General features: G+C 42.7%; 1 protein-coding gene across 7 annotated transcripts in view; it reads left to right on the top strand.

Moving 5' to 3' along the window:
• The window catches only part of MAP2 (microtubule associated protein 2), a 278,566-nt gene that overhangs the window by 190,590 nt on the left and 60,681 nt on the right, over positions 1 to 27,295 (top strand). For all 7 annotated transcript variants that reach the window (XM_075001215.1, XM_075001213.1, XM_075001206.1 and 4 more), the window contains 2 exons: positions 12,067 to 12,180; positions 14,745 to 14,819. In XM_075001215.1, the coding sequence (XP_074857316.1) occupies positions 12,067 to 12,180; positions 14,745 to 14,819 (189 nt within the window). The remainder of the gene's footprint in view (positions 1 to 12,066; positions 12,181 to 14,744; positions 14,820 to 27,295) is intronic.

Here is a 27,295-nt window from a genome sequence, read left to right as displayed (position 1 = left end):
TGGGTGGACAGTGCCAGAAACAGAGAGATGCTACGGGAAAAGAAAAAAAAAAAAGAAAAGATCAGGACAGAAGCCTCAGAAGGGAGAAAAATTGTTCTAAAACACATGAAATGCCTTGTGTCTTTGGAGTCGTCCATGGCATTCCAAGAATTTGTGTACAAAATTCTGATGGAATCTACTCTGCTGGATCTGCCCTCTGATGTAACATCATTTCTTGCAGTCAGTAAGAGACAGGCGTCTGCCTTGATGCAGTCAGGATAGAACTTGGGGAATTAATGCTCCAAGCCGATTGTTTGTGCAGCTGGTGCTGCATTGCAGGGCCAGTTGCTTAAGCAAGTGTCTGACTGGTAGGATAAGCCTTAAGTGGAAAAGGGCCTTCTGCTACTGTGTTTGCATTTTACAGTGCTTCTGACGAGAAGTGTCAGAATTCTGCTGCCGTGACTGAACATTATTTTCAGTCTCTGAAATGAGGGGTGACAATATACCACGCATACTGGACATCCATGCCAATGTTTCCTTTTAGCCCAAATGCAAAATGGTTTGCATGACATTCTTTATAGAGAGATTTCTTAAAAGTGTGCAGGAAACAGCATGAAATGTAATTCAGTTATCTTTGCAGAAAAGGGAAATGGAGCTTTAAGGGTCAAATAATCCGCTTGGTTAAAGGCCTGCAAATCCAGCGACTTCAGTGATAGGGACAGTTTGGCCCTAGAAACCTGATTATTTAAATAAATTAAAATGCATCGGAAAAGTCAGAGTAAAATCAATATGTTGGTTTCCCATATTTAATATCCCTCAGTGGATTCAATTTCAAATTCTGTATCCGATTTGCTATTTTGACGTCAAAGCATTTTTTCCTCTGTGAGTACTGTAGGCTCGGCTTTGAACAGAAAAATAAAGCTGTTTTTGTATATATTAATGATGCTTCTAGCTGGTATAAATCAACATAGCTCTGTTGAAGCCCATGGAGTTGTGGTGATTTACAATTGCTGAGGGACTGGCCGGAAGTATTTTTGGCATCAGACTTTAGCTGGAGACTGTGTTGGTGATGCATCAGAAAAAATAGAATATAGCTTGTTTTTCCTGCATCTCTATTGGCTCTGGAGTGGTGGCAGTAGTAAAAAAAAAAATTGTGACATACAGTAAACTTAAGAAGATATGACTCAGAGGACACAGAGAGCAAAATATGTACAGTAATGAGGAGTGATTTTTAAAGCCTCATTTTATTTAACTTTTGTTTGGCCTTTGTATTTGAAGGAGGAATAACCCCTGTCACGTTCTGTTTGGCAGACAGTAGACAATGTCTGATTAGTGAACATATATTGTGTGTGTTTGGGGAGATGGTAAAGGTGGTTAATTAAAGCTTTCAAGATGATTCCTGGCACACAGGAGGAGTTGTCTTTTGTGTATTTGTCTCCTTGTGTGTCTCCAAGAGTTGGAATTTTTGTTGTACAATCTTAAAATAACTCTTAGAGCAGCAGTGGGGCAAATACAGCCAGCAGTCCCACTCCATGCTCAGATCTGTCAAATATCTAATTCCTGCTGAGAAATATTATCGCTCATTTTGGAAGGGAAAAACAGCTTTTAAAATTAATCAGCCAGCCAGACATTTGTGTTAAAATCAGCCCTTATTGGGCCAGGTGTGGAGAAGTGGCAGCTGATAGGGTGTGCACATGAAGGTAACCTCCTACAGGCCAGGACCACAAGTGAAAGGAGAGTCCCTTATTCCGAATTCCAGCAGTGCAGTTAGGATGTGGGTTTGTAGGTTTTTTTTTTTTCTCTCTCTGAATGTTGCATTTAATCTGAAGATGCAGGGATGCTGAATTCCCAATATGACAAAGTCAGTTGTCATAGGAACTGAGCACAGTTGCTGAGATTACTGAAGGAACAAGACTGCAGGCACTTCAAAGCCTGAAGAGAAGAAGAAGGATTACATCCCAGGATGAGCTCCCCCTCCCTAAATCCATTTGCTCTGGATTATCATAAGGGAGAGGATTTTGCCCTGAATGTGGAAAACTACCAGGTGTCTGGGAGTCCTATATTTATCCACAGCACAAGCAGTGAAGCATGCTGCCTTTTCCACAGCATCTCATTGATACATTTACCTCCTGAGCTCAGTGGACGACACCTCTAGGAATGAGAGGCTAGTGCAGACACCCAGTCAGTACTTGGCTGTTCTGGTGATAAGAGTGTTTACTGTGATATGGACCCATGACCATTGGGAAATAGACTGAGGTAGACCCCCAGGTTATTTGTCACAGGCTATCAAACAGCCATCTGAAAGCAATCCCTTTCAGTCACTGCCATCTTGGTCAAGATTAAATCAGTGAGGTAAAGGTGAAAGGCTCAGTAACCTGTTTCCACTCCCCTGATCTGTCCTGTTTCCTGGCCTGTTGCCTGTGTTCAGTCAGTTTATTTGAAGTCTGAAGCATGATTGAATGCCATGTTATATTTCACGTATCCCAGGCTCTCTTGATAGCATTTCAGTAACTTAGGAGGTAGCCATCAGTTAGCAGGTGAAAACATGGAGTCAGATCCACAACTGGTTAGCTCAGCGTCACCCCTTTCAAGTCAGCAAAGCTCAGCTACTTCACAGCAGCTGAGGTCTGGCCTGTGACTCCTATTTCCTGTCTGCCAATGCTCCTACCAAAAAAGACTTCGGTGAAAACCTATATTCTTTCAGTGTTTCTTCAGTCTTTACTCAGCAAAAAACTTCTGACTTCACGCTACAGAATAGCTCTCTGGTCTTTAGGCTTTCATTGTGAATTACAGAACAGGGCAAAAAAAACCACAAGCCCCATTTGCATTTCAAATTAGCCGTAGCAAATAGTAACTTTTTTTCCTTTCCTTGTTCAAGGAATTTATTTAGGATGTTTGCTTAGCTGAGAAATTCAAGCTGCTCAGTGTCTTCATTGTTGACTTATTTTCACTTTGGCACCAATTAGCATTGGTTACCCAGGAAACCATTCGGCACCCTATTGAGATTCTTGACAGGAGCGTTTTGTCTGAAATTGTTTTGTTTTCCCAGTTTCACGCGTGCACGTTACCAGTTTCTTCACCATGCCTTTCTCGTATTTGCCTAAAATTTAGCAAAATTAGAAGGCGGGGAAGATTGTTGTTTCATTCTTTGTAGCTATTTGCATCTCTCCTTAACCCCATTTTAATTTCTGCATGCAAATTATCAGCTTGAATTCTCCTTTGCATTAATCCAAATCACTGTTAGTTTCTTGCTCTGGATCTAGTTGATAGCACTGTGAAGAGATCTACCATCTGACACATGGCCTCTTGTTGCTTTCCTTAGAAGATCATTTTCTTTCCAACCTTCCCTTCCTAACATCCCTCTTTTCCAGTTTCATCCTACAGCAGAGGTGGCCAACCTGTGGCTCGTCAGAAGTTGATACGTACCTCCTTGCATAGGTGCCATCTCTGGGGCTGGAGCTACCAGTGCCCACTTTTCACTGTGCTCAAGGGTGCTTTCTGCTCAGCTCCCAGCTGTGCCTCAGGCCGTGCCCCCCACTTCGCCCCTTATGGTCTAGAACTGTGGTGCGCAAGACACTAACCACTAGCCCACATGTGGCTGTTTGGCCAGTTGAGTGTGGCTAGGTTGGCTTGAACAGTAAATATATTTTCAGACTAATGTGGCTCGCTCTCCATAGCAGTAGCCACTGCTGTGGTCATGCTTGAGACCTAGTTGGACACCGCGGGTCTAAGTGGTGCGTGCTCTTGTCATGAGTGCAGGAGACTGGACTCATTGACATCTCGAGGTTCATTCCAATTCTGATTCTGAAATTCCCCAAGTCCCGCCCCTTCCTGCCCCCACATCCTCTACCCTCACTCCTTCTCTAGAACCTTTTGCATGCTGTGAAACAGCTGGGCACAGTGGGGAGGAGGCACAGGGAGGGACAGGGAAGTGCTGATTGGCAGGAGGTGGGAGCTGATGGGGGCTGCTGACCTATTACTGTGGCTTCTCTTATATGGGGGACATAAGACTGCATGCAGGTGGCACAGAGTGATCTGAAACATTGCGTTTCTGACGATACACTTTTCCGCATCTGTGCTACATCCCTGCTTTTAAACAGTCTCTTGGAGAAATTTTTACACTCTTGTTTTAGGATTGGCCATGCAGCCTCATTGCCTCCATGGTGGAGCCTCTGGGCTCTAACACTCCCGTGCTCTGTCCTGTGGGTCCACCCTTGGGTCAACTCCTGGTCTGTGGATCGTATGCTCTTCAGGTTCTAATGCCCTTCAACAAGCACTTGCAGCAACCAAGTCCCTCAGCCTCTCCTGATAGATCATGTGCTCCAGCCTCCTAATCATGTCCGTTGCCCTCCACTGGACCCGCTCCAATGCATCCATGTCTTTTCTGTACTGGGGGAGCCAGAACTGAACGCAGTACGCCAGTTGAGGACCCACCGTTGCTGGTAGAGGGGAATAATAACTTCGCTAGATCTGCTGGAAATGCTTCTCTTAATGCACCCCAATATGCCATTAGTCTTCTAGGCAACAAGGGCACACTGTTGACTCATATCCAGCCTCTCATCCACCATAGCTACGTAGCCACTCGTTGTGTTACCAAAGGTGACTTTAATTATGCTAAAATTAATATTGTGTTCTGCTAACGATGAAGTATCATTTTCCTCTCACTATTTTAATTGCCCAGCTGTTGTGTAATATTCTGAGAAAGTATGGACACCTCTCTTCATAGTTCTGTTTTGCAGCCATCTGCACCATCCTTGTCTCCATTGCTTAGCATCCTAAGAACTGTTTTCCACCTTTTTGAGTGCGATGTTCAGGGAAACTGTGGGACTGATAAAACTAATATTCAAGATGTTTCAGTGGGCTGGAAAGAGTCCCTGTGCAGTGAAAAATATAGGGAAGGGATTCAAGGGCAGGTGAGAAGACGAGACATCTTTAGTCCCCAGAGCACCACTGCTGTGGGAAAAATTGTGTCACACTGAGTCACCCTCCCAACCCAAGTGACCCATGATGCAGTGTGACATCAGATGCCCATGCCTGGCGCTCTGTTAGAAGGTGTTTAGAACACCATCATGAAAGGATAGTGCCAGTTCCAAGCCTAACTGCATAGACCTTCTACTTGGCTGAGGTTTAATTTTGTTTTAAATGAATATGGCACTTGTGAAGCACGTCCGCCCAGCAGACTGGAGTTCTGTGCTTACTACCTAGAGAGGAGCTACAACACCAGCAGCCAGACAGATTTCCTCATAGTTCTTGGCCTCTCTGCTGAGACTGCCAGTTGTCAAGGTGTTTTTTTAAAGAGCCACCAGAAGGTCACTCAGAATGTTGCATGTTCCTTATTGAGTCCATGATGGAGTTCTACCTATTATTACTGTGGTAATGCTATTGTGATACCTATCTTCTGGATTTGATGCTCAGTGGTATACATCAGTGTAGCTTCACTGGTTGTGTCTCAGTGCTTTTTTCTTTAGTGAGATCATTATTTCTGTTGCCATGTTCTCAACATTCAAACCTCCTAAGTCTACAAAGAAACATTAGGACCTACGAACGGCCACACTGGGTCAGACCATAGGTCCATTTAGCTCAGTATCCTGTCTCCAACAGTGGCCAACGGCAGGTGCCCCAGAGCAATGAACAGAACAGGGAATCATCAAAGTCACCCATTCCCAGCTTCTGGCAAACAGAGGCTATGGACACCATCACTGCCCATCCTGGCTAATAGTAATTAATGGCGCTATCCTCCATGAACTTCACTAGGGTTGGGTTGGGTTGGTTTTTTTTTTTTTTTTAACTCAGTTATAGTCTTAGCTTTCACAACATCCTATGGCAAGCAGTTCGACGCGTTGGTTGTGTGTGGTGTGGAAAAAAAACTTCCTTTTGTTTGTTTAAAGCTGCTACCTCTTAATTTCATTCAGTGACCTCTAGTTCTTGTGTTATGAGGAGTAAATAACACTTATCTATTTTCTCCGCAGCAGTCATGATTTCATAGCCTTCTGTCATCTCTCTCTTTAGTCATCTCTTTTCCAAGATGAAAAGTCCTAATCTTATTAATCTCTTCTCCCATGTCAGTCATTCCATACCCCTAGTGATTTTTAACCCTTTTCTCAATCTTTTCCAATTCCAATGTATATATATCTTTGAGATGAGGTAGCGATATACAGTATTCAAGGTGTGGATGAACCATGGTTTTATATAGAGGAAATATGATATTTTATATCTTGCTATCTCTCCTTTTCTTAATGCTTATCAACATTCAGTTCACATTTTTGACTGCTGCTGTACATTGAGTGGATGTTTTCAGCGAACTAGCCAGAATAACTCCACAGTGTCTGTCATGAGTGGTAACTGCTAATTTGGATCCCATCATTTTATACATATAGTTTGGATGATGTTTTCCAAGGTGCACTACTATGCATTTATCAGCATTGAAATGCATTGGCCATTTTGTTGCAGTCACTGGTTTTGTGAGATCCTTTCGAAGCCCTACAATCTGCTTGTGACTGAACTATATTAAGTAGTTGTGTATCATCTGCAAATATTGTCACCTCACTGTTCTTACCCACCTTTTCCAGTTCACTAATGTATATGTTGAATAGGACTTCAGTACTGATGATAAGGGGTTACCAATGTTTACCTGTCTCCATTCTGAAAAACCATCACTTATTCCTATCCTTTGGTTGCTATTTTTTTACCAGTTACCAATCTGTGACAGGACCTTTCCTCTTATCCCATGACAGCTTTCTTTGCTTAAGAGCCTTTGGTGAGGGACCTTGTGAATGGCTTTCTGAAAATCTAAGGACTCCCCTTGATCCACCTTGTCCACATGCTTGTTGACTCCTTCAAATAATTCAAATAAATTGGTAAGGCATGATTTCCCCTTACAAAACCCATGCTGATTTTCCTTCCACTCCCTCACAACAACTTATGTTCATCTATGTGTTTGATCATTCAGTTTTTTACTGTCATTTCAACCCATTTGCCCAGTACTGAAGTCTGGCTTACTGGCCTGTAATTGCCAGGATCACCTCTGGAACCCTTTTTTAAAAAATTAGCATCACATTAGCTATCCTCTAGTTATTTGGTACAGAAACTGATTTAAATGATAGGTTATATTCCACAGTTAGTAGTTCCGCAATTTCATATTTGAGTTCCTTCAAAACTCTTGGATGAATACCATCATGTGCAGGTGACTTAATACAGTTTAATTTATCAGTTTGTTCCAAAAATCTCATCTAATGATACCTCAATCTGAGACAGTTCCTCGGATTTGTCACCAAAAAGAATGGCTCAGGTTTGAGAAGCTCCCTCACATTCTTAGTTGTGAAGACCAATGCAAAGAATTCATTTAGTGTCTCCACAATGGCCTTATTGTCCTTGAATGTGCCTTTAGTGTCTTGACCATCCAGTGGCCCCACTAGGCTGTTTAGCCAGCTTGCTGTTTCTCATGTACTTAAAAAAATTGGCTGCTACTTTTTGACTCTTTGGCCAGCTGTTCTTCAAATTCTTTTTTTGGCCTTCCTCATTATATTTTTACACTTCATTTACCAGAGTTTATTCTCCTTTCCATTTTCCTCAGTAGGATTTAAGACCCACATTTTTGAGGAGCTTTTTTGCTTCTCACTGCATCTTTCACTTAGCTGTTTAGCAAGAGTGGCATTTTTTTTGGTTGTTTTTCTATATCTTTTAATTTGGGTATACATTTAAGTTGAGCCTCTATTATGATACCTATGTTGATTGCTGTCAATAAAACTTCATTATCAGTTGCCTTTATAGCTGCCAGTTAAGAGGGCAAGAAATTATGGCACTTATGAAGAGCAGGGATTATGAGGGAACTATCCCTTGTCTGCAAGTATCTGAATATCTCATTACTTGTTGAGTTGCTGCTGTACAGAAATTCGCATTGGCTTTGTCCCAGCATATTTTTAGCTTCAGATGACTGTGGAAGTCAGGCAGTAGTATCTGTAGTTCTCAGAAGAAACTCAGTCTTATTGAAAGAAAAGCAAGGAGAAAGAGAGATTATTTCAGGAACTTTTTGGAATGTTCATCTGTACTTTGAAGTTATAGTTGGTAAATGTAAATCTAACAGTTTGCATTACTAGCCTGTGAAAGCAGTTGCTCTCAAGCTTTCATGCATGACATTGATTTAAATGCACACCCTCTTCACCTGCTCATGTAGGCTAAAGGAAATGATAATTGGTGTGCGATCATCCTTGCTCTCACTGATTAGTTGATGCTCCATGATATCGTCACTATTGGACATGAATGCATTGACGTGTTTAAGTCTCAATGTCTGTCTCTATCAACTAAACATGCAGTAAAGCAACTGACATTCACAGCAATGTTGAATTCTCTGGGAACATATTGCAAATGCTTGCATTATTAAAGGTATGATGGTAAGTCTGTACCATGCTCATAGTGGGTCTGAAGCTGCTGGGCGCCGAGTCTGCTATGTTTGCAGTTGGCTTCAGGTACAGGAAGGCACTCAACACCAGGTAGAACTGGTCTCTATGTCTAAAAGTAATTTTCAGCTGCTGACAGGAATACCTGGGAAATACAGTGTTTATATATGTATTGACTATGGCTGTGAGTGGAAAGGAATATGGATGTTTATGAGCAAGGAAGTGTAGATAGATATGCAGATGTGAAATCCACAACTTTTCTCTGAATTTTGTTTTGATTGATTGACTGATTAATTGATTTACTGTATTTTGGTCACACCTAGAAGGGACTGTGATCCCAGTGTGTTAGGCACTATACAAACACAGAACAAGAAGACAGTCCCTCTCCCAAAGCGTTCGTGATCTAAGACAAGTGACAACAGGTGGAAAGAGAAGTTGGGGAAGTAGAAAGAAACAATGAGACAGGGAAGGCTGTGGTCCACATAGCAGAAGCCAAAACATTCTCAAATGTTGGCAGGGCTCATGGCAAGGTCAAGTTAGAAGAAGGGTTTTGAAGGAGGGTAACAGGTTAGTTTTGCAATTGTTTTCAGGGAGCTCCTCCCAAGTGTGAGGGCTGCATGGGAGAAAACTTAAAGGGGTTTAGGGATTCAGTGGGATATAAGTGCCTAAGTACCTTTACAGTCTGGCCCTATGCACCTTAATTTGTAAGTAGGCAGATTTCCCTGGCAATTTCCAAATATAGTTGCATGCCTTGTTGCATCCCAGTGCATCCTTAAAGCCAGGTTTGAGATATTCATACCCAGGGTCAGTGGTATTTCACCCCATATATAGTCCCATTGAGTTCTTTCTGTGTAGAAGTTACCACAAGGTGGCCTTTATCAAATCCTTTGAGAATATATGACTACATCTTGCAAATGCCGTTCCAGTGTTAAGCTATTAATCTAATAACATCTTCATGCGTATGAGCATTAAATTCATTGAGTAAAACTGTCCTGTCCTCTGAGGCCCATTTTTACCAGATATGGAAACCTAATGCAGTCTCTCTAAAGGCATGAAGGTACAAATGGGAGAAGTTTTTGCTTGTATTACAGCAACCTGAATATGGGATTTTCAAAGCTGCGTAAAAATTTGTAAGCCCACTTCCTCTTCAGCTGAATAAGACTTGGGCGTCCAGGTCCCAACGTGGTTTGCAGAGCACATACTCAGTAACTAAAAGCAAAAAAGAAAATTCGCATGTGGTCAATTGCACTGAATGGATTTCTTCACCGTTTTCTTGTTGCTGTGTCGTACAAAGCAATAGATGCTGCACTTAAAAAGTATCCAGCTAATTTCTCTTCAGTGATCTTCACCTTCTGATAGGTCATCCAAAAGCAACGTGCCGCACAAGGAACTTTCTGGGTGTTCATAGTGGAATAAGGGTCTGATCCAAAGCCCTTTGAAGCAGATAGACTTCCGTTGATCTCCTCGGGCTTTGGATCAATCCCCAGCAGTGCCGACAGCCGCTGCAGGCCCTGGGGCAAATGGGGAGGGAAGACCCAGCTCTATGTGCTGGAAAGGGCAGGGCCAAAGGTGGAAGAGGCGGGGCCAGAGGCAGTCTGCCCTCAGCGCTGCCCACACCTCAGTGTTGGGTCCCTGCCCCACTCCCTCACAGCCGTGTGTAGCCGGAGCAGCGCCGCTGTAGCACTTTAAAGGGCCCCAGAGCTCTGGCCACTGTTGCTGCTGCTGGCACTTTTGAAACGTCAGGCCTGTCAGTCCCTAAACCCGGGTCTCACTGGCCGCATTAAAGAGATGTGCAGCAGTAGGCAGGAGGATGTGGGAAGCATTTCCAGCCCAGGTAAGGACCCAGATCAAATGTATTCCTACCATGAAGGCAACCAAAGCAATTCCTCACTCCCCGCTCTCCCAGCAGTAAGCAGCATTCCAGAGTGTGGGAGAGGGAGAAGTGGGGCCCTGGCCCCACCTTAGCACCTCTTAACACATGTCTCTGTAGTAAGTACAGGCCCAATATGAGGCCTTAGGCCTGAACCAAAGTAATGGTCAAGACTTTGCTAACAGAAAGCAAAGTGCAGCTGTGAGCTAAAGGAATGCATTGCTCACAGAAGTTGGCAAGAAGAGGGTTGATGGTGCATAAACATATCTACCTAGCATATTGAAGTAGGTACATGGTACCAGAACTCCCTACCCTGGAACATTGCACAGATAAGAAAGAATAGGCCAATCCATCCCAATGACAGAGGCAAAAGGGTAATATGGCAGGTACATGGTACCAGAACACCGTACCCTGGAACATCCCACAGATAAGAAAGAATAGGCCAATACATCCCAATGACAGGGGCAAAAGGGTAATATGATGGATAGAGTTGTTTTGTTCGAACCAACATGTGCAAGGTGAGAGGCGGCACCTAGAAGGGTTGTACCTCAATACGTCAGGAGTGATGTGTAAATTGTTTGTACCTGTGTATAAGAATGTACTCCTGCGATGTGGTCTGGGTCCGGCCGAGGGGGCAGTGGAAAGTCCTGCCACTGACTGAGCCGAGTCCATTGACCATGGGTGCATATTTATAGTATGCCCTGACTTAGACTGAGAAGTCTACAGGGAACTACTACTGTGTCCAATACGGCAATAAACCTGGCCGACGTGCCTTCGCACCTTACTAGACTCTGTGGTCATTTGGGGTTCTCCTCGGGTCTGCTGTGTCAGCTATCTGCAGAGCTGGGGCAGCACACAGAGGGAACACACGCACGCAGCCGAGTGATACATTGGAGAGAGCAGAGCACCACGCTGGTAGCATCTGACAACAGTCTCCATAGCGGCATTTCACCCAGCGATGCCGCATCAGCTCTGCTCCTCCCGGGCAGTGAAATCCTGCACAGGTCCTTGTTTTTGGCTGAGCTTCTGTCATGCAACCGAATGGGTAGGAGGCAACGTCTGCCCCTCAGCCACGTTGCTATGAACTTCCATCACGCCAGAGAGGTGTGTCAAATGGAATGCATGTGCATGGCCTCAGATTTGTGTTGGAAGTGTAGCATAGCCTGTGTGGTGCAGCCCCGAGAAAGGTAAGGTGGATCAATTGTATGTTTTCGTGTTGTCGAAATAACATTAGCTCTTCTTTCTTTCGTGCCACGTTCACCACACCCTTCAATGTCTTTAGGTTCAGCGACTTTGAAGCATACGGAAAGAAAAATACAATCAAAAGCAGTTGCAAAAGTGCACATAAGTCAGTATATTAGATGCTAGAACATCCGTCTCTGAGCTTGTCGTCCTGGCCATGTTCAGAAAATACCCCGGTCTCAAAAGCGCACTTGAAAAATCTTCCTGGCCAGTTAATAAATTATCACTTTAACATTTTGCAATTCCATCTCCCACACTGGCAATGAGAAGCCATGATTAATAGTAATGTTATATGCTGCTCTCATTCCACAGAGTAAGGCTTAGAATAACTTACATTTCTAGATTCAGGAACAGATTTTTAACACCTCTGAGGGAATGGGGCTGAGGCTTGAGATCTTGTGCAAATCTGTTCCCTTGATTTCATTTTTAACGATTTCTCTAAATATCTGAGAGAAAATTCATTTTTAAAAATGAGAATGAGCTTGACTTTGAATGTTTTACCCAGACTGCACTTTGGTTTTTTAAATCTCTTTCTCATTAGTGCATCTTTTTTGTTCTGTTAATTTTGCTCCTTCACAGAGGAAGTATCTGCAAGGATCGTCCAAGTAGTAACAGCTGAAGCTGTAGCAGTTCTGAAAGGTGAACAGGAAAAAGAAGCCCAGCAGAAAGATCAGCCTGGACCATTACCTTTAGGTAAAACAGGGCGTTTGCAAGAGTGGGTACAGCATCCCTCTATGTGCTGTTTTATATAAAAAGAACTGTTAATATCAGGTCACGATATATAATGCATATAGATCACACGGGTGGTGCTGATATTAATCGATTAATTGTGGGACCCTGGGATGAATTCAATCACCAAGCAATAAATAAAATGTCACATTTTCTCCATTTATCATGTGCCTCTGACTGCCTCTCCTCACTGTCTGTCTCCCACCAGGTCTGTATTACATTCTCTGAGCAACTTCAGCCATTGTTGTTATTGTGTTTATTATGGTAATGGCTTGCTAACTGAAGTGTAGTTTTGCCTGAAAGTCCCTCATTCAGCAAAAGCACTGAGCCCGTGCTTGACTTTTAAGCGTGTGCTTAAGTCCCAGTGGGATCTCCAGATTTAAGTATGCGTTCAACACCTTGCTGAGCTGGGACTAAGTGAGAGCAGAGCTAAGCATGTATCTCATGTGTTGAGACATTCCTCAGCCTACTGTGAGAAATACCTTATGGGCATTCGGTGATTTCTGTTACAGTGCCTGTCAGTATGAAAGTGCATCTGTTGGTTATTTAACTGTGGTTGTATGAGCTGTATTGCAATCAAGCAAGCCAATCTCAAGAGGAAGTATTTGATGCCCTAGATCTGGTCCAAAACCCATGGAAGTGAATGAAAGTCTCTCTCTTTGTTTCATTGGTCAGGGGATCAAGCTCTAAATCATAAATTAGAATAATAAAATCACATGGTTGGAGGAGACCTCAGGAGGTCATCAAGTGCCAACCCCCTGCTCAAAGCAGGACCAATCCCAACTAAGTCAGTCCAGCCAGGGCTTTGTCAGTCCATGACTTAAAAACCTCAAGGGAAGGAGATTCACCACCTCTCTCGGTAACCTATTCCAGTGCTTCACCACCTTCCTGGTGAAATAGTTTTTCCTAATTTCCAGCATAGACTCCCACCTCCCCGCCCAAGCAGCCTGAGACCATTGCTCTTCATTCTGCCTTCTGTCGCAACTGAGAACAGCCTCTCTCCATCCTCTTTATAACCCTCCTTCAGGTAGTTGAATGATGCTATCAAATTCTACCCCCCTCCACACACGCTTCTCTTCTGTAGACTAAATAAGCCCAAATCCCTCAGCCTCTCCTCATAAATCATGTGCTCCAGCCCCCTAATATTTTTGTTGCCCTCTGATGGATTCTCTCCAGTGTGATCATGTCCTTTTTGTAATGCGGAGGAGGGGGCAGAATTGAATGCAGTATTCCAGATGTGGCCGCACCAGTATTGAGTAAAGGGGAAAAACCATTTCCCTAGATCTGTTGACAGTGCTCCTACAATACACCCCAATATGCCATTAGCCATCTTGGCTTCAAAGGCACATTAGTGACTCGTGTCCAGCTTCTCATCCACTGTAAAGCCCAGGTCCTCCTCTTCAGAACTGCTGCTTAGCCAGTCAGTCCCCGACTTGTAGCAGTGCTTAGAATTGTTGTCCTTGTCAAGTGTCATCAGATTTCTTTTGACCCAATCCTCCAATCTGTCTAGGTCACTCTGGACCTTATCCCTACCCTCCTGCATATCTACCTCTCCCTGTAGCTCCCTGTCATCCACAGACTTGCTGAGGGTGCCATCCATCCTCTCGTTCAGGTCAAAGTGAGACCTAATTGCTTGCTGGAATTGTTTTCAGCCCAATAAATACTGTGGGGAAAACATTCTGAAAATCTAATAGACCCCAGGGTCAACTCTGAAGAAATACAAAAAATGATTTCTGTGAAGTCCGACACAGATTCAGGGCGTACTTTAGAGATAACCTTGCTTACCCTTGTTGCCACTGAAGCCATTGACAAAACTTCCTCTGACAGCAGGATAAGACCCTTAATTGGAAACTAATCTAAAATCAAAGAACACTATTAGGCCTCTGTGTAGTGACTCCCTCTGATGGCATACCATGATTCAATAGCTGACAGAAGTTCCCCATTTATTTGTTTTCCTTCCTTGGGGATGCTTCCAGCTGGTGCCTTTCATATTTTGACAAGGAACATTTGTGAATATTATGTAACTAGTCCTGAACCAGGCAGAAACAAAAATTATCCAAGTTCTGATCATGTGAGAACCCAGCAAAGTGCTGTTTGTCCCTACTCTCGAAAAGTAAACTAAGCATGGGACTGGGTGACTATTTCTCTCTTCTCCAGATTATCAAATTGAATCTCTAAAAATTCACTTATTTAAATATGTTACCATCGTACATTTGTGGATGAAGCTTTCTCAAAGGCACGTATGAACAACTGTACTGATCTGGCTAACAGATGGGACATAAGCACAAAGGCTGGATAGTTATTTTATTTTATTTCATTTTGTTGTACCCGGTACTAAACTCTTGAACATAATGGATACCATCTGAAAGTAAAGGTTTTCCTTTGATTATAGGCTTAAAATAACACACTGAAAAGGAGATTATATCTGAAAATCCATTAGGCACAATCTACATTCAAGTATTCACCAAACAGGCCCGAAGTGCAACTTGTATCTCATTTTCTGATTTCCATTGTGCAATCTCTAACAGTTGAAGAATCCGCTAATCTCCCTCCTTCCCCACCTCCATCACCAGCCTCAGAACAGACGGGAACCCTGGAGGAAGGTAAGAGTTGGACGTTTCAGAGTATATCTATTAAGGAAGGGAACAACCTCTCAGGAGTGGGTGGGGGAAAATAGTTAATGAAAATACTTCCTGCCAGCTTCAGCTTAAAAAGTAAGCATTCTCCAGCCCCGTAGTGCCCTTTCAAACTGAGTGTAACACACAAATGAAATATATACATATACACGGAGATAACTGGAAGTAAGCAAAAATAGATACACACAAACATATGAAAAATAACTTAATAGATATTAAAAGCCAAAATGTCTAAACAGTGAGACTTTCCAAGTGTGCTCAATATTGATTACTTTAGTCTTTTAAGATGTGTTAACATTAACAGCTTAAATGTTTCACAATCCAAGTCCATGCAAGCAAGGAGATTCAGAGTCCCATTATTCTTTCTGCTTTCCAGCTGTAAGTCAGATTTCTATGCCTTGGTGTATATGGGGATTCTATACAAAGGTGCCAAAATTAAATTCGAGTCTTAAAACAAATTATACTCTCTGATCCACACAGTAGTATTCAGCTTCGGCAACCCAAAAGCCACAATTCAGAAAACAGGCACTCAGGTGCTTAACTTTCAGCATGTGCTGAAACCCCACTGAAATTACCTGGCTAACAATTTGGACTTGGTTATATGTTTTGCTGAAGAGAGGCAGCCTGCTAAATCAGGGCCTAAGTGTCTGATTCTCCCATTAATGTCAGCAGAGAAAGAGTAGAATATTACTTCTGAGTGCTATCATATGGGTCTGAGAGAAGAATTGAATCCTATGAATTCTCTTGTCTTTTAGAGCTAAATCAAACATTGGACATTATCACTATATTATTAATATGATTTTCATATATATCAGCTTCCTTTTTGTTTTATGTTTTAAAAAATATCTTGAAAATTAATGCGTCATAGAAATTAATTGTTACTGTCAAGTTCATACCATGTATGGTTTAACTTATAATCTGCACTTATGTTGGGAATGTGTATTTTTATATGTGAGGTCCTAATATGTGCTAGCTCTCAATTTAGCGTGGCATTCTGTGAATAGGCACTTTTGTTTATACTTGATCTCCATGCATTTTGGGCCAATGCATCGACAAACTTAAGACCCTTGGGTACTTTGTACTGAAAACACTTACAGGGCATGTGCTGTGACCAGTACGTAAACTTTGATCTCTTGGTCCTTATTATCGTAACATTCACATTCATGGCTCAGCACACCCCCCCAAAGGTAAGGGTAAGCAAATAAAAGCCATCACAACAAAAAAGGAAACTACTATTATTAAATGCTGACAAGGATTTTTAGGACTGCTAAGGGGATTTTGATTATTTTTTGTTGCTCTTTGTTGTGTTGATTGATTTGATTATCCTACTGTTCAGGGGTGTGCTTTTTGATTTTTCATGCCATAATGAAGGGGTTATTGGTCTGCTACAGACCAATTTTAAGATCCAGATTTTGCAGTGGGTTCAGAAATGACTTTGCACCATTTTCATTAACCAAATGATTGGTTACTCCTTTGAGAGTTTCATACAGCAACAAAAATGACAATGTTATGGATTAATCACTCCTCAAATGTGTTTTCAATGGAAATCATTTTGTGGGTTGTATCAATGCCAGGAAGTGATGCAACAGGAGACCTCTGACCTACAAGAACCAGCCATTCCCATTTCTTCATATGATTCAGAAAGTCACTTTAACTTCCTTGTGTTTCTCTTTCCTAATATGTAAAAAATGAGATAAGAATGCTTGCTTGGTTGCCTACCTCACAGGGGTGTTGTGAGGTCTGTTGACTCAATGATTGTAAAGCGGTTGGGGAATGTGTAATGTATTATGTACTTGCTACATATGACAGGTTTTTTACAACATTCATATTGTTTACATAAAAGGTCAGTTTTTAAAAAATGTTTCTTGACAAGCTATTTTACTTTCTGTTTGAGAGCCAACTTCACTGGACTCCTCCAGAACCCCCTGAAAGTGCAGGTTTATAAGGCAAACATTGACCAGGACCTTGTACTGTAGTTCCTCAACCGCTGATAACTAGTTCCAAAATGCTGTAAGCGCCTCTTTTATGTTTGGCTCTTGCGGGGTGGAGGAGGGGAGTGGTTCGTATGAGAGCTAATTGTAAAAACAAAGGAAATGCTTGCAAAAATTGTCACCACAGCTTTTGTTGGGTTTTTCACTGACATTTGAAAAGTTTCAGCCAGCTCTACTTAATATTGTTTTGTGCTTGTTTTGGTGAAATAGGCCTTGATTCAGCAAATCCCTTATTCACCTGTTCTGTTGATCAAGTCCTTACAGCTGAAAGCTATATTGAACTTATATTGCCTATTTGCTAATAAACCAAATCCTGCGATAATTAGTCAGGCAAAGCACCCATTCACCTTAGTGGGAACTTTGTGTGAGTCAAGACTGCAAGATTTGACCCAGTGCATACAATGAACCCACAGCCTCTCATGCTACTTGGCTGTCCGTGGGCACCTTTTTCTGTCTGTCTTTCTGTCTGTCGATCTGGCTGCCCGGTCTGTGTAATGCAGTGGTGTTTACAAAATGAATTCAGTTCTATAGTTGTTGAACCAAAAAAGTAAACCCATCCGGTGGTTCTGTACATACCGCTTAGTTTTCCTTTTTGTTGTTGTTGTTTTTATTTTCCTTTTGTATTGTTTTGCAAGTGTGTTGCATTGCCTTGAAACCGAAGGAGATTTCCTTCAGTCATATCAGAGTGGAAATCACTGTGCTGTAGACATGACAAAGGTAGATGTGGTCAGCCATGCAGCAAACACAAATTAGAAAAGGAAAGAGAAAAGAGAAAGAGAGAGTGATTTCTGGGTCAAATATTTCAGGAGAGAAAAGAGGCAGTGAACACAGGTTTGATTCTTTCCTTCAGCCACAGACAAACATGCAGATGAGCAGGTCTCTTTGCAGTGCTGCGGGAGGTAAGATAAATCCTTTGCTCTTATTGGAATTATTTTGGGGTTGGCAAATATTGTAGTGTGATTATTTTTTTTCCAGGAGTTGAAATTTTCTCAAGCACTGTCCAGTAAATGGATCTGGACAAGTAGTGCAGCTGCTGCTTTTTATTGCCAACATGGCAGTTTCTGTACTCAGAGCTCTTTAAGATTAGTCCTTAAGTCCATTACCCTGTGTGAAAAAATGAATCTAGGTGCCTTTGATAGACTAGCCTACATTTTAAAGTATGTATTTTGGGATAAGCTTTTTTCTTATACCAAGTAAGTATATTTTACAAATGGAAAGGAACCAAGTGTCATAAACTGAGATTATTTCTAGTTAAAAAAGAATTTTTAAACAGTATTTTCAAAACATACCCAGAAGCTGAAAGTCAATTAGCCCTTGTATAAAACAATTTTATCATAGGTTTTAAGACATTATTTTTTTGCCTGAGCATTAAGGCAAAAAAGAACAGTATAGACGAGACCAAAATAATAAAAGTTACATTTTTGTTATACGAATAATAAAAGAGGCAAATAAATCATAGTAGTTGTAAAATATTTTCATTCTTAAGAAATTCTTGTGATGATTTTTAAAAATATGCTTTTTAAAGTGTTATGAATAAACAATACAGATCTAAAAATTAAAACAAAAACCCAGTAATATAAGTCTTACAGACCTTAATAAAATGGGAGCAATGAAATAATATATGTAAGACTGGATTGTTATTTTGTTGCCTCCTTCCATTAATATTTTAGATGGACACTAAGCAGGGCCAATGTTTTCTTAGCTTTCACCAATTAGCAACCTATAAAGTTGGTGCTCTTTGATGTCTTCATTCTTAACAGACGGACACTTGGACCATTCCCTCCCACCCTACTCTGGGGTCATATGGGCCACTGGTCTTCCCATATGTGATTGTGTAACATGCCTACATGGTAGCTACAATGATTGCTTACACAAAAAACTAGTATTAGGAAACAGTTTGGCAAGGGGCTTTTCAGCAGAGCTCAGCACTGACCTTGCTGCTCCCGGGGGAATTTCACCATTGACGTCAGTGATAGTGAAGTCATAGAATCAATCATAGGGCTCGAAGGGACCTCAGGAAGTTATGGAATCCAGAAGCCTGCCTAAAGCAGGACCAACCCTGACAAAATCATCCCAGGCAGGACTTTGTCAAGCTGGGACAATAAACCTGTAGGGATGGAGATTCCACCTGAGATTTTAGACAAACTCATCTATTTCTGGTGCCTTTTCGAACATCTTTCCTATAAATTACAGGGCAAGGTGACCGTCCGTCCATTATTTGGTGGGACGGTCCCATATTTGTGATGCCAAAAAGGCGTCCCTACTTATTTTTTAAAAGGGACTCATCGTCCTGTATCTGGGCCCTCCCCCACCACCTTTTCCACCAGCAGCTGTGCAGGCGTAGCTGCTAGCTGGAGGGCACTTCCTGTGCCTCAGTACGTGCTCTCTGCAACAGAGGGAGCCAGCAGGTTAGGGCCTCCTTGCTGCTTCCCTGAGGCTCAGGGAAGTGGATGGGAGCCTGGGCGGCTGCTGCATCCATGCCACTTCCCCAGGGCTTCTTGGGGTAGGGACGGCAGCTGCTGCTTCCCTGGGGCTCAGGGAGGGCCAGCAGCTGTCGCCTCCTTCCCAGCTTCCTGGGGCTTGGTAGAGTCGGGAGGAGCCACCCCTCCCCACCTATATCTCCCTGTCCCGTGTTTGGGACAGGGAGATATGGTGGCCCTAGTACAGGGAGGTGCAGCCACTACCATGTGAGCAGACAGCTTTCTTGGGCAGGAGGTGTTCTGTGCACCATCTGGGATACATGGATCATTGTTTGAGAACTTCTGCCATAAAGACTTATGCCTGTTATTGTCAAAGGAGTATATGGGAATTAAGCCATCATTTTTCATTCAAATTCAATCAGAATTGGGTACCTAGCATCCCAATCTGTAATCTAAAATCATGTAACTAACACACTTATCGTCAGTTGTTACAGCAGGGAAATTCTGGTTCACCTGCGTAACAACCCATGAGTTTTCTGTTATATTCAGTCAAGCCCTGATTCATTGAAAGCACTTACACATTCACTTAAATCCCTCCCAACTAAGGTAACAAAAGCAATTAAGCACAAGCTTAACTTTAACTGGAATTCAGTTCAAACTTAAGCATGTGCTTAATTACCTTCCTGAATAATGATACTTTCTTGAATTCAGACTTTAGTCAGTATAATAAAAGGAGCTGGAAATTACAGAATGAATTTACTGGGTTAGCAGTTAAATCAATATACCCATCACAATTCCTTGATTAGTGTTCATGGGTAGCAATGTTTTCCATCATGCAAATAAGCCTTTGTAAAGGCCTCAAACATATTTCTTTGTTAGTTCATTTGAATACTACCAAACCCTACAAAAACCTAGACTCATCATTAGTTCCTCTGATACTGGCAGCTGGGACTTGAGCGCCTCTTAGACCAGGTCTACACTTGTTGTGGAAGATCCAAGGCTTAGGTTCGATCTTCTGGGGCGCTCTTTCGCACATGCACAAAGCAGTGCATTCTGGGATCAATGTCAACCTTGGAACTCCTTGCAAGCCACTAGGATTAAGGAATGTCGGCAAGAGGAGCACTCCTGTTTCATTCTGCAGTGGGGACAGGGATGAATATCGATGGCTGCAAAATCGATTTTAGGTGCACAATTGGCGTACCTAAAATTGCATAGCATCTGTCGACATTTCCAGTAAGTGTAGATGTAGCCTTACTTATTGCCCTACCTATATATCATCTTTTGAAGTTACCGGGGCACAGAGCCAGCATCACTTCTTTTGCAAACAGGTAGCTCTGCCCACCAGCACAGCGGATGTTTTGATCATATGAAGTGACTTTAGGAAGTTTCTTTTCCAGAAGGTCACTTACATTTTTTCTTAAAGTGGGCACTTTAAAAAGAGCAGCCTTCAAAGTCAGACAGGTATCTTGCTCTGCATTCACAGTTGATGTAACTCAGCAGACAGCAGAGTGCCTGCCTGAATGTAACCTGCTAGTAGATTAGGGCACAGAGGCTTGTGGGGTCCAGCAGCATTCCGCATACCCAGAGTAGTTTATTAGTAGAAAATAAATTTAAAAGAGTAAGCATTAGAATATGCTTAGTAGTTTCCCCCACTGTTGAATCTGGTTCCTGTTTGCCCTCATAAAAGAATGTGTGTTAAAATGGTCCATTTAAAGCACACACTGTGGGATACAGACAGACAGATAGACACAGTCCTAAGAGAGACTTTGCAGGGTGCAAATAACCAGGCATTCTATTGTGAGCAGTTATTATATAATACAGTGCATCTCAGAATCTTAATCCTGGATAATCTTCCTTTCTGAAGCAAAATACTGCAGATTGGTATTGTGCCCAATTAATAGTTTACACTCCCCTTTATAGTTCTACATGCGGTGTTCTTCCTGCATCAGGAAGGAATAACTCTTACTATACCACAAGTCAGGTGCTACCACTTTACTGCAGAAAGCAAAAAGTTCCTCGTTAAAAAATAACAGAGGTTGGGGGCTCAAGGCGCCCTGGAAAATAAATCCTGTGTTTGAACGCGTTTTTAGTGCCTAAAATGTTTGTAGAAAAGAGATTCTTCAGCTGCCCACGTTCAGGATTTTTATATTGTGCTGGGAAAATTGATATAGATGGCTGCGAAATATAAAATAAAAAAGCAGTCTTGTAGCAGTTTAAAGACTAACAAAACTTTATTAGGAGATGAGCTTTTGTGGGGCAGACCCACTTTTTCAGCTCTGGAAATAATGCTGAAAGTGAACTGGCACATGACTATAACAGAGGCCGTGTCTATACACCACTTCCCTTTCAGAGGGGATGTGTAAATTTTTGGGATTAAAATTGCAGATGAGGCGGGGAGCATTTGAAGTGGAATCATTTTGAAAGTGAAAGTGCTGTGTAGATGCCGGCACTTCGAAAGCAACCCCTGACTTCGAAACTCCCTTATTCCCAATTCTTTTTGAATTGAGTGCACTGTATAGCCCTAGTATAGCTATGAGTGAATTTTGAATTCACGGATATGTTTGAGGCTTGGGTACTGCTGTGATGAGGCCTAAGAGAGACAGGAAATAAATAAATAAAATATTCCTTAAAACAGGGGTAAGCAAACTTTTTCCATCGGACCTCCACTTTTCATCCCTGCCCCCCAGCCCATCTAATGTAATCCAAACTGATGGAAATGTTGGTTATGTTCATACCAAAAAAAAAAAAACAAACCGTCAGCACATGTAAGAGAAGAAGTCTGTGGAATGTGAGAACTTTATTAGTCAGCATGTAAATGCGAATACATGTACCTAAAAACAGGAATGTAATTCAGCATTGTTAATGAGATGGATAAGCCTGAGACCCAGCAGCCCATCCAGCTGTGCCCCTCCTCATGCTCCCCTCTGAGGGGACTCACTCCCCACGTTGCACACGCCTGGTTTAAAAGAATGTAAACCTCACGTCTTCTATTGCTCAGCATGGCTGGTGTCTTCTGCTTCATGGTCTGACATAGTACAGTGGTTTTCAGCCTATGGTCCGTGGATCACAACGGGCCCTCAGATGATATCTACGATTTTGAACCCCCATTCAAAAACAAATTTAAGGGTCCACAATGAAAAAAGGTTGAACACCACTGAGCTAGCAGCTTGACATGATTGTGCAGGTGTGTGCCTTGTCTTGTCTTACCTTTGTCTGTCCAGTTCTCCCTGCAGTTTCTTCCTTTGTGCGTGTCTGTTTGTAGACGAAGGGGCTGAGGAACAGGTAGGACCTCTACCCAGCGGTCCATGCTGTGGATCACCTGCCAGCAGGGACAGGCGTAAGCACCTAGCCCCCTCCATTTCAGTATCCCTGCCTGTTGAGGACCCCTGCAATTCAGACGAGGAATACTACGAACACCCTTTGTTCAGCACAGAGTGGACTGATTCTAGGGCACTCCCCGGTGCTACCGCGCAGAGGGCAGAAATGTTGTTAGGCCATGATGAAGGTGAACCGAGCGTGGTCCCTCTTTGTTCTTCCTTCTCTCCATCCTGCTCCATGATATTCATCCCATTATGGTGCCTCAAATTAACTTGTTCCTGTGGCAGCCTTTTGGATTTTTTTTTCTTCACGTGGAGGTGAAATATCTCTGGACTTCACACACACTCCAAAGGGAGGCTGCAAACACGGCATGGCTGTAAATGGACCCAACTCCATGATGGTTAGGGTAGATGCTCCCACATCTACCAGAGTTGAATGTAGTCCATAATTTGGAGTAAAATGGCCTGGCATATTGCAGTGAAGGGACCGGCTGGTTGGTAGGGCTTCAGGAAAAAAAAATCATGCCCCTCCATTGGGACAATGACAGAAAATAACTAATTCATCAGGTCAGGCAAAGGATGAGAAATTCATCCACCATGTGCCTCCACTGACTCTCCCAGTGTTGCAGTGGGGATTAACTGGATCTTTGTGGTGTCTTTATCAGTATTCCACGTGTCCAGCTGTAACTGTGTTTATCAAAGTTGGTGCAATCATTGTGTGTCCCATCTTTTACTCTCATTGAGTAAAAGTCACCATATTGTTTTGTCCAAGTGGTGGAAGAATAAGGGGATGAATTCTGTGGAGTCCTAGTCCGAATTGTGAAACAAGGTTGGCTTCTTAGCTGAGACCAAGTACACAATGTCGCACTCAACTCTGTTGCGCTGTCAGCCTTAGATTTCAACTGGATCTGGAGCATTGTAACAATACAATAGTCTACAGAGGTTTAGGCTCCTCAGTATAGGTAATTGTTCAGTGAAATGTATGAGGAGAACTGAGGTGGTCATGTCAAAGAAAAGGTTGCAACACCAGAGAATTTAGCACAAGATTGAGGAGTGTAGTGAATATTATAATATCAGCAGATCACATAGGAAAATATGTTTCTTAGAAAGAGGACAAGTTAACAGAAAAGTCATATGATTCAATATATTTTCAGGTGGAGCTATTTGACTTTTGTATATAGAGTTATTTACATCTGACGATACATTCATTCATTCAGGTGGAAAACCTTTTTTGTCTCTTCAGGTATACCTGATTATATAGGTGCACCTATAATTAAGGTTATATTAATGTTTCCATTATAAACCTCACATGTTGGAGATTGTAACAGAGTGATATAACTTTGCTCACTAGTAAAGCAAAATTCAATAGTCTTGGTGAAGTCGAGCTTTTTTTCCCAATGTAAAAAAGTACAAGAAGATATTTCGTGTAACAGTTTTGATAATGTTTCTTTTTAAACTATGTATTCAAAATAACATTGGTATGATAGGCTGTATTAATACTGAAAGAGCCGTTATGATCAATAATGTAGACATTCATTTACAGCATTCTTTCTTTGGACCAAATTGTGCAGTGGTTCATCTATTCTATAGCCTTATTATTTCACTGATAGAAATGATATCATACCAGAATGAAAATGGGGTGGAGAACTGGGCCCTTTGTATTTTTTTTTTATCTAAAATTTTAAAGATCTCTATAAATGTAAAAGAAAAACAAGCAAAAAAGTCAAGTCAAGTATTTAAGTGCAGAAATAAAGATTTTGTCATTGAACATCATCATTAACTTGCCCTTATTGTGCCAGAGTATTACATTTTCATGTTAAATTAAACCCACACATGCTTAAAGATCCCTGCAACACCACGGCACCATGATCCAGTGAGAGACACAATTAAATCTCTAATTCCGAATCTTCTGGCTTTTGTTAATGTGAGAGGATTAAATAACTATAATTTAATTTTATATTTTAACTAACAGATTTATCCAGCATTGCCCAGATCCTTAATTCAATTATTGTTTTGTTTTTCCCCATTTAAACCATTGCTCTGGGGTGGGGCTAGGGATGAGGGGTTCTCTATACTGGCTGTCCTGGGGAGATAGGACTACCCTAGCCCTCACTCACTGAAGAATCTTGGGGCCAGGTGAGCAGCACCTCTCCTTGACTACTGCAGCTCCAGCAGGCACAGCTGGGGGAGGGCTGCATGTCCCCTGGAGGGAAACGGACAAACTCTCTGCAATGTATGGTGGATAGCTGTCCCTTTCTCCACACCTGCTCCTGCTGCCCCAATGGGTATGTGGCTGCCAGTTCCTCATCTCCTGCTCATTGCTGCCTCCATGGTCATTATGCAGTATAATTGTCCCTGCTTTCCATCTCATGCCCCTACTGCCCCCATGTGGTCGTTATGTAGCGGAGCCCTTCATTTCTGTTTGATGAGAAGCATCCCTTTCCGGGCACCTCCCACTATCCTGGCACAGCCAAACCCTGACCTTGCTTTAAGTCATAAGGGGAAGCTGTCTCCCGAATTTGGGGGTCTCAGCTCTTATCGTTTGGGGGCAGGGTACAGACAGACAAACGCGTGGACAGGCTCACAAACTCTCTCAAATATGCAGCAGATTGAAAACTGGATAATTATTTGGATAATTATTTTCTCAGCACGGGCTAACAAACACACCATTATTATAGTCACTAAAACAGGGCCATATACAAACATAGTTATTGAGATTCAATAGCACCTTCCTCCAGCCCATCTGTGAGTACCCAAGTACTCTTATTGACATCAGTGGGACTACTAGGCATGTGCTGAAGTAACTGGCTGTACAGAAGCAAGGTCTGTAATCCCAGTTGCTCTCATTGTGAATGTTCATGGGTAAAATCAAGGCAAAGGGATTTTTATTAAAAATTCATATGCAGGATGTGGGCTACAAACAGTAGATCACAGGCGCTCCCATTCCTGCAGCATGGGGCTAAGGGCTGAAACTCTGGCACCCAATGCTATTGCGCTGGGAGAGGGGCAGGGCTGCCTGAGCTCTGCTGCTGCAGGGATGTGGGGGCTGACACAGAAGCAAAGTTCACCGAGGCCTGTTAAAATCACAGAATCTATGACCTCCAATACAAAACGGTATCCCTACTCTTGGGGTGAGGTACTTTTCAACCGGAGACAGAGTGCCAGTGTCCAGCCCATGATGCACATTTCATTCTTCATTCTTCTGCATTCTTCTGCTGGGGTAAGAGAAGAACAAAAAAATATGCTTAATATTAATATAATTAGATTTGCACCCTGCCAACTGGCTTCTACGTGCCTATAAAACTCAGACAACCAAATTATGTCTCCTATGTGGAGACATTTAAAAGAGTGACAGAGCGAGAAAGAGAGTCAGAGAGACACAACTCCTTCCTTTCAGTTTCTGAGCTCCATGAATAGGTCCCTACCTGATGCGCAGCCTTAAAAAATGCATGTCAGATTGTGAAACCTGGTTCCTGCCCCACCTGAAGTCTGGTCTTTCATGTGCTTTTACCCTACATTATACCAAGTTCACAGGGGAGACCAAAGTTTCTCAAAGGGCGGGGGTCCCTAACCCAAAAGGGACTTATGGGCAGGGCGCAGTTCACAAGGTTGTTGTAGGAGGTTGCAGTACTGCCACTCTTACTAGTGCACTGCCTTCAAAGTAGGGTAGTAGAGAGTGGCAGCTGTTGGCCAGGCAGCCATCTCTGAAAGGCAGCACCCCACCAACAGCAGCGCAGAAGTACAGGTGGCAATCCCACCCTTCTGCACTGCTGCCTCTGAGCTGGACAGTCAGAGAGCCGTGGCTGCTGACTGGGGCCCTAGTGCAAGCAGCAATGCAGAGCTAAAGGAGGCAGCACCGTACCAGGCCGTCCTTATTTCTGTGTTGCTGCTGGCAGCAACTCTGCCTTCAGAGCCGGACTCTTGGCTAGCTGTCATTGCTCTCCAGTGTCCCAGCTCTGAAGGCAGCACCACCGCCAGCCGCAGTGCAGAAGTAAAGGAGGCAGCGCCACAGCCCTCCAAGCCCCCACAATAATTTTGTGCCCTCCCGAGTAGCTGAAATCATGAACTTTATAATTTTTAAAATCCTGGGGCCGTGAAATTGACCCAAAAGGGTGTGAATTTGGTAGGCTCCCATCTATGGCGCATCACTGGCTGTTGCGCAGTTGAAGGGGGAGGTGAGTTTTTCAAGCTGTGCACCCATTCCCCATAGCAGGGTTGTCCTATGTCTAGTGAGAGGCCCTATGAATGATTTGTCAAGACTGTTGATGAGCCGGAAGGTTTTGCCAAAGCAGGCTCATTGGAGTCGGTTAACTTACTTGGCAGTTAGTACTCGGTTTCTTCAAGGTCAGTGAGCAGAGTTACGTCCTGTGTTGGAGAAAACAGCACATTTATCAAACCTTTCAATGCACTTTGTGAGTACATTGATGCATCAGACTTTTCACAGCCATCTATCACCCCCTCTCATCTCCATTTCCAATGAGCATTCAAGATGTTTGATCTACAGTCATCTCCGCGGTGGAAGGGCAGGTCTGTAAAACACTTTCAGCTCTGAGTTTGCAACCTAGGCATGCTTCTCAAGGAAGGAAATGATATTGTTAAGTGTTACCATGCAAAGCGCAATTTGGCAACCAGAAAATAGGACATCCTTTTTTTGTTCTTAGGCAAACTCACATACCACCTGAAGTAGGGCGAAGCTGGCATGGCCTGGAGGTTTG

This window comes from Carettochelys insculpta, chromosome 8 (assembly GCF_033958435.1).
Source record: "Carettochelys insculpta isolate YL-2023 chromosome 8, ASM3395843v1, whole genome shotgun sequence".
Taxonomy (NCBI): domain Eukaryota; kingdom Metazoa; phylum Chordata; order Testudines; family Carettochelyidae; genus Carettochelys; species Carettochelys insculpta.
The sequence above is the reverse complement of the archived record's forward strand: the minus strand, read 5'-3'. Positions and strand labels throughout refer to the sequence as shown.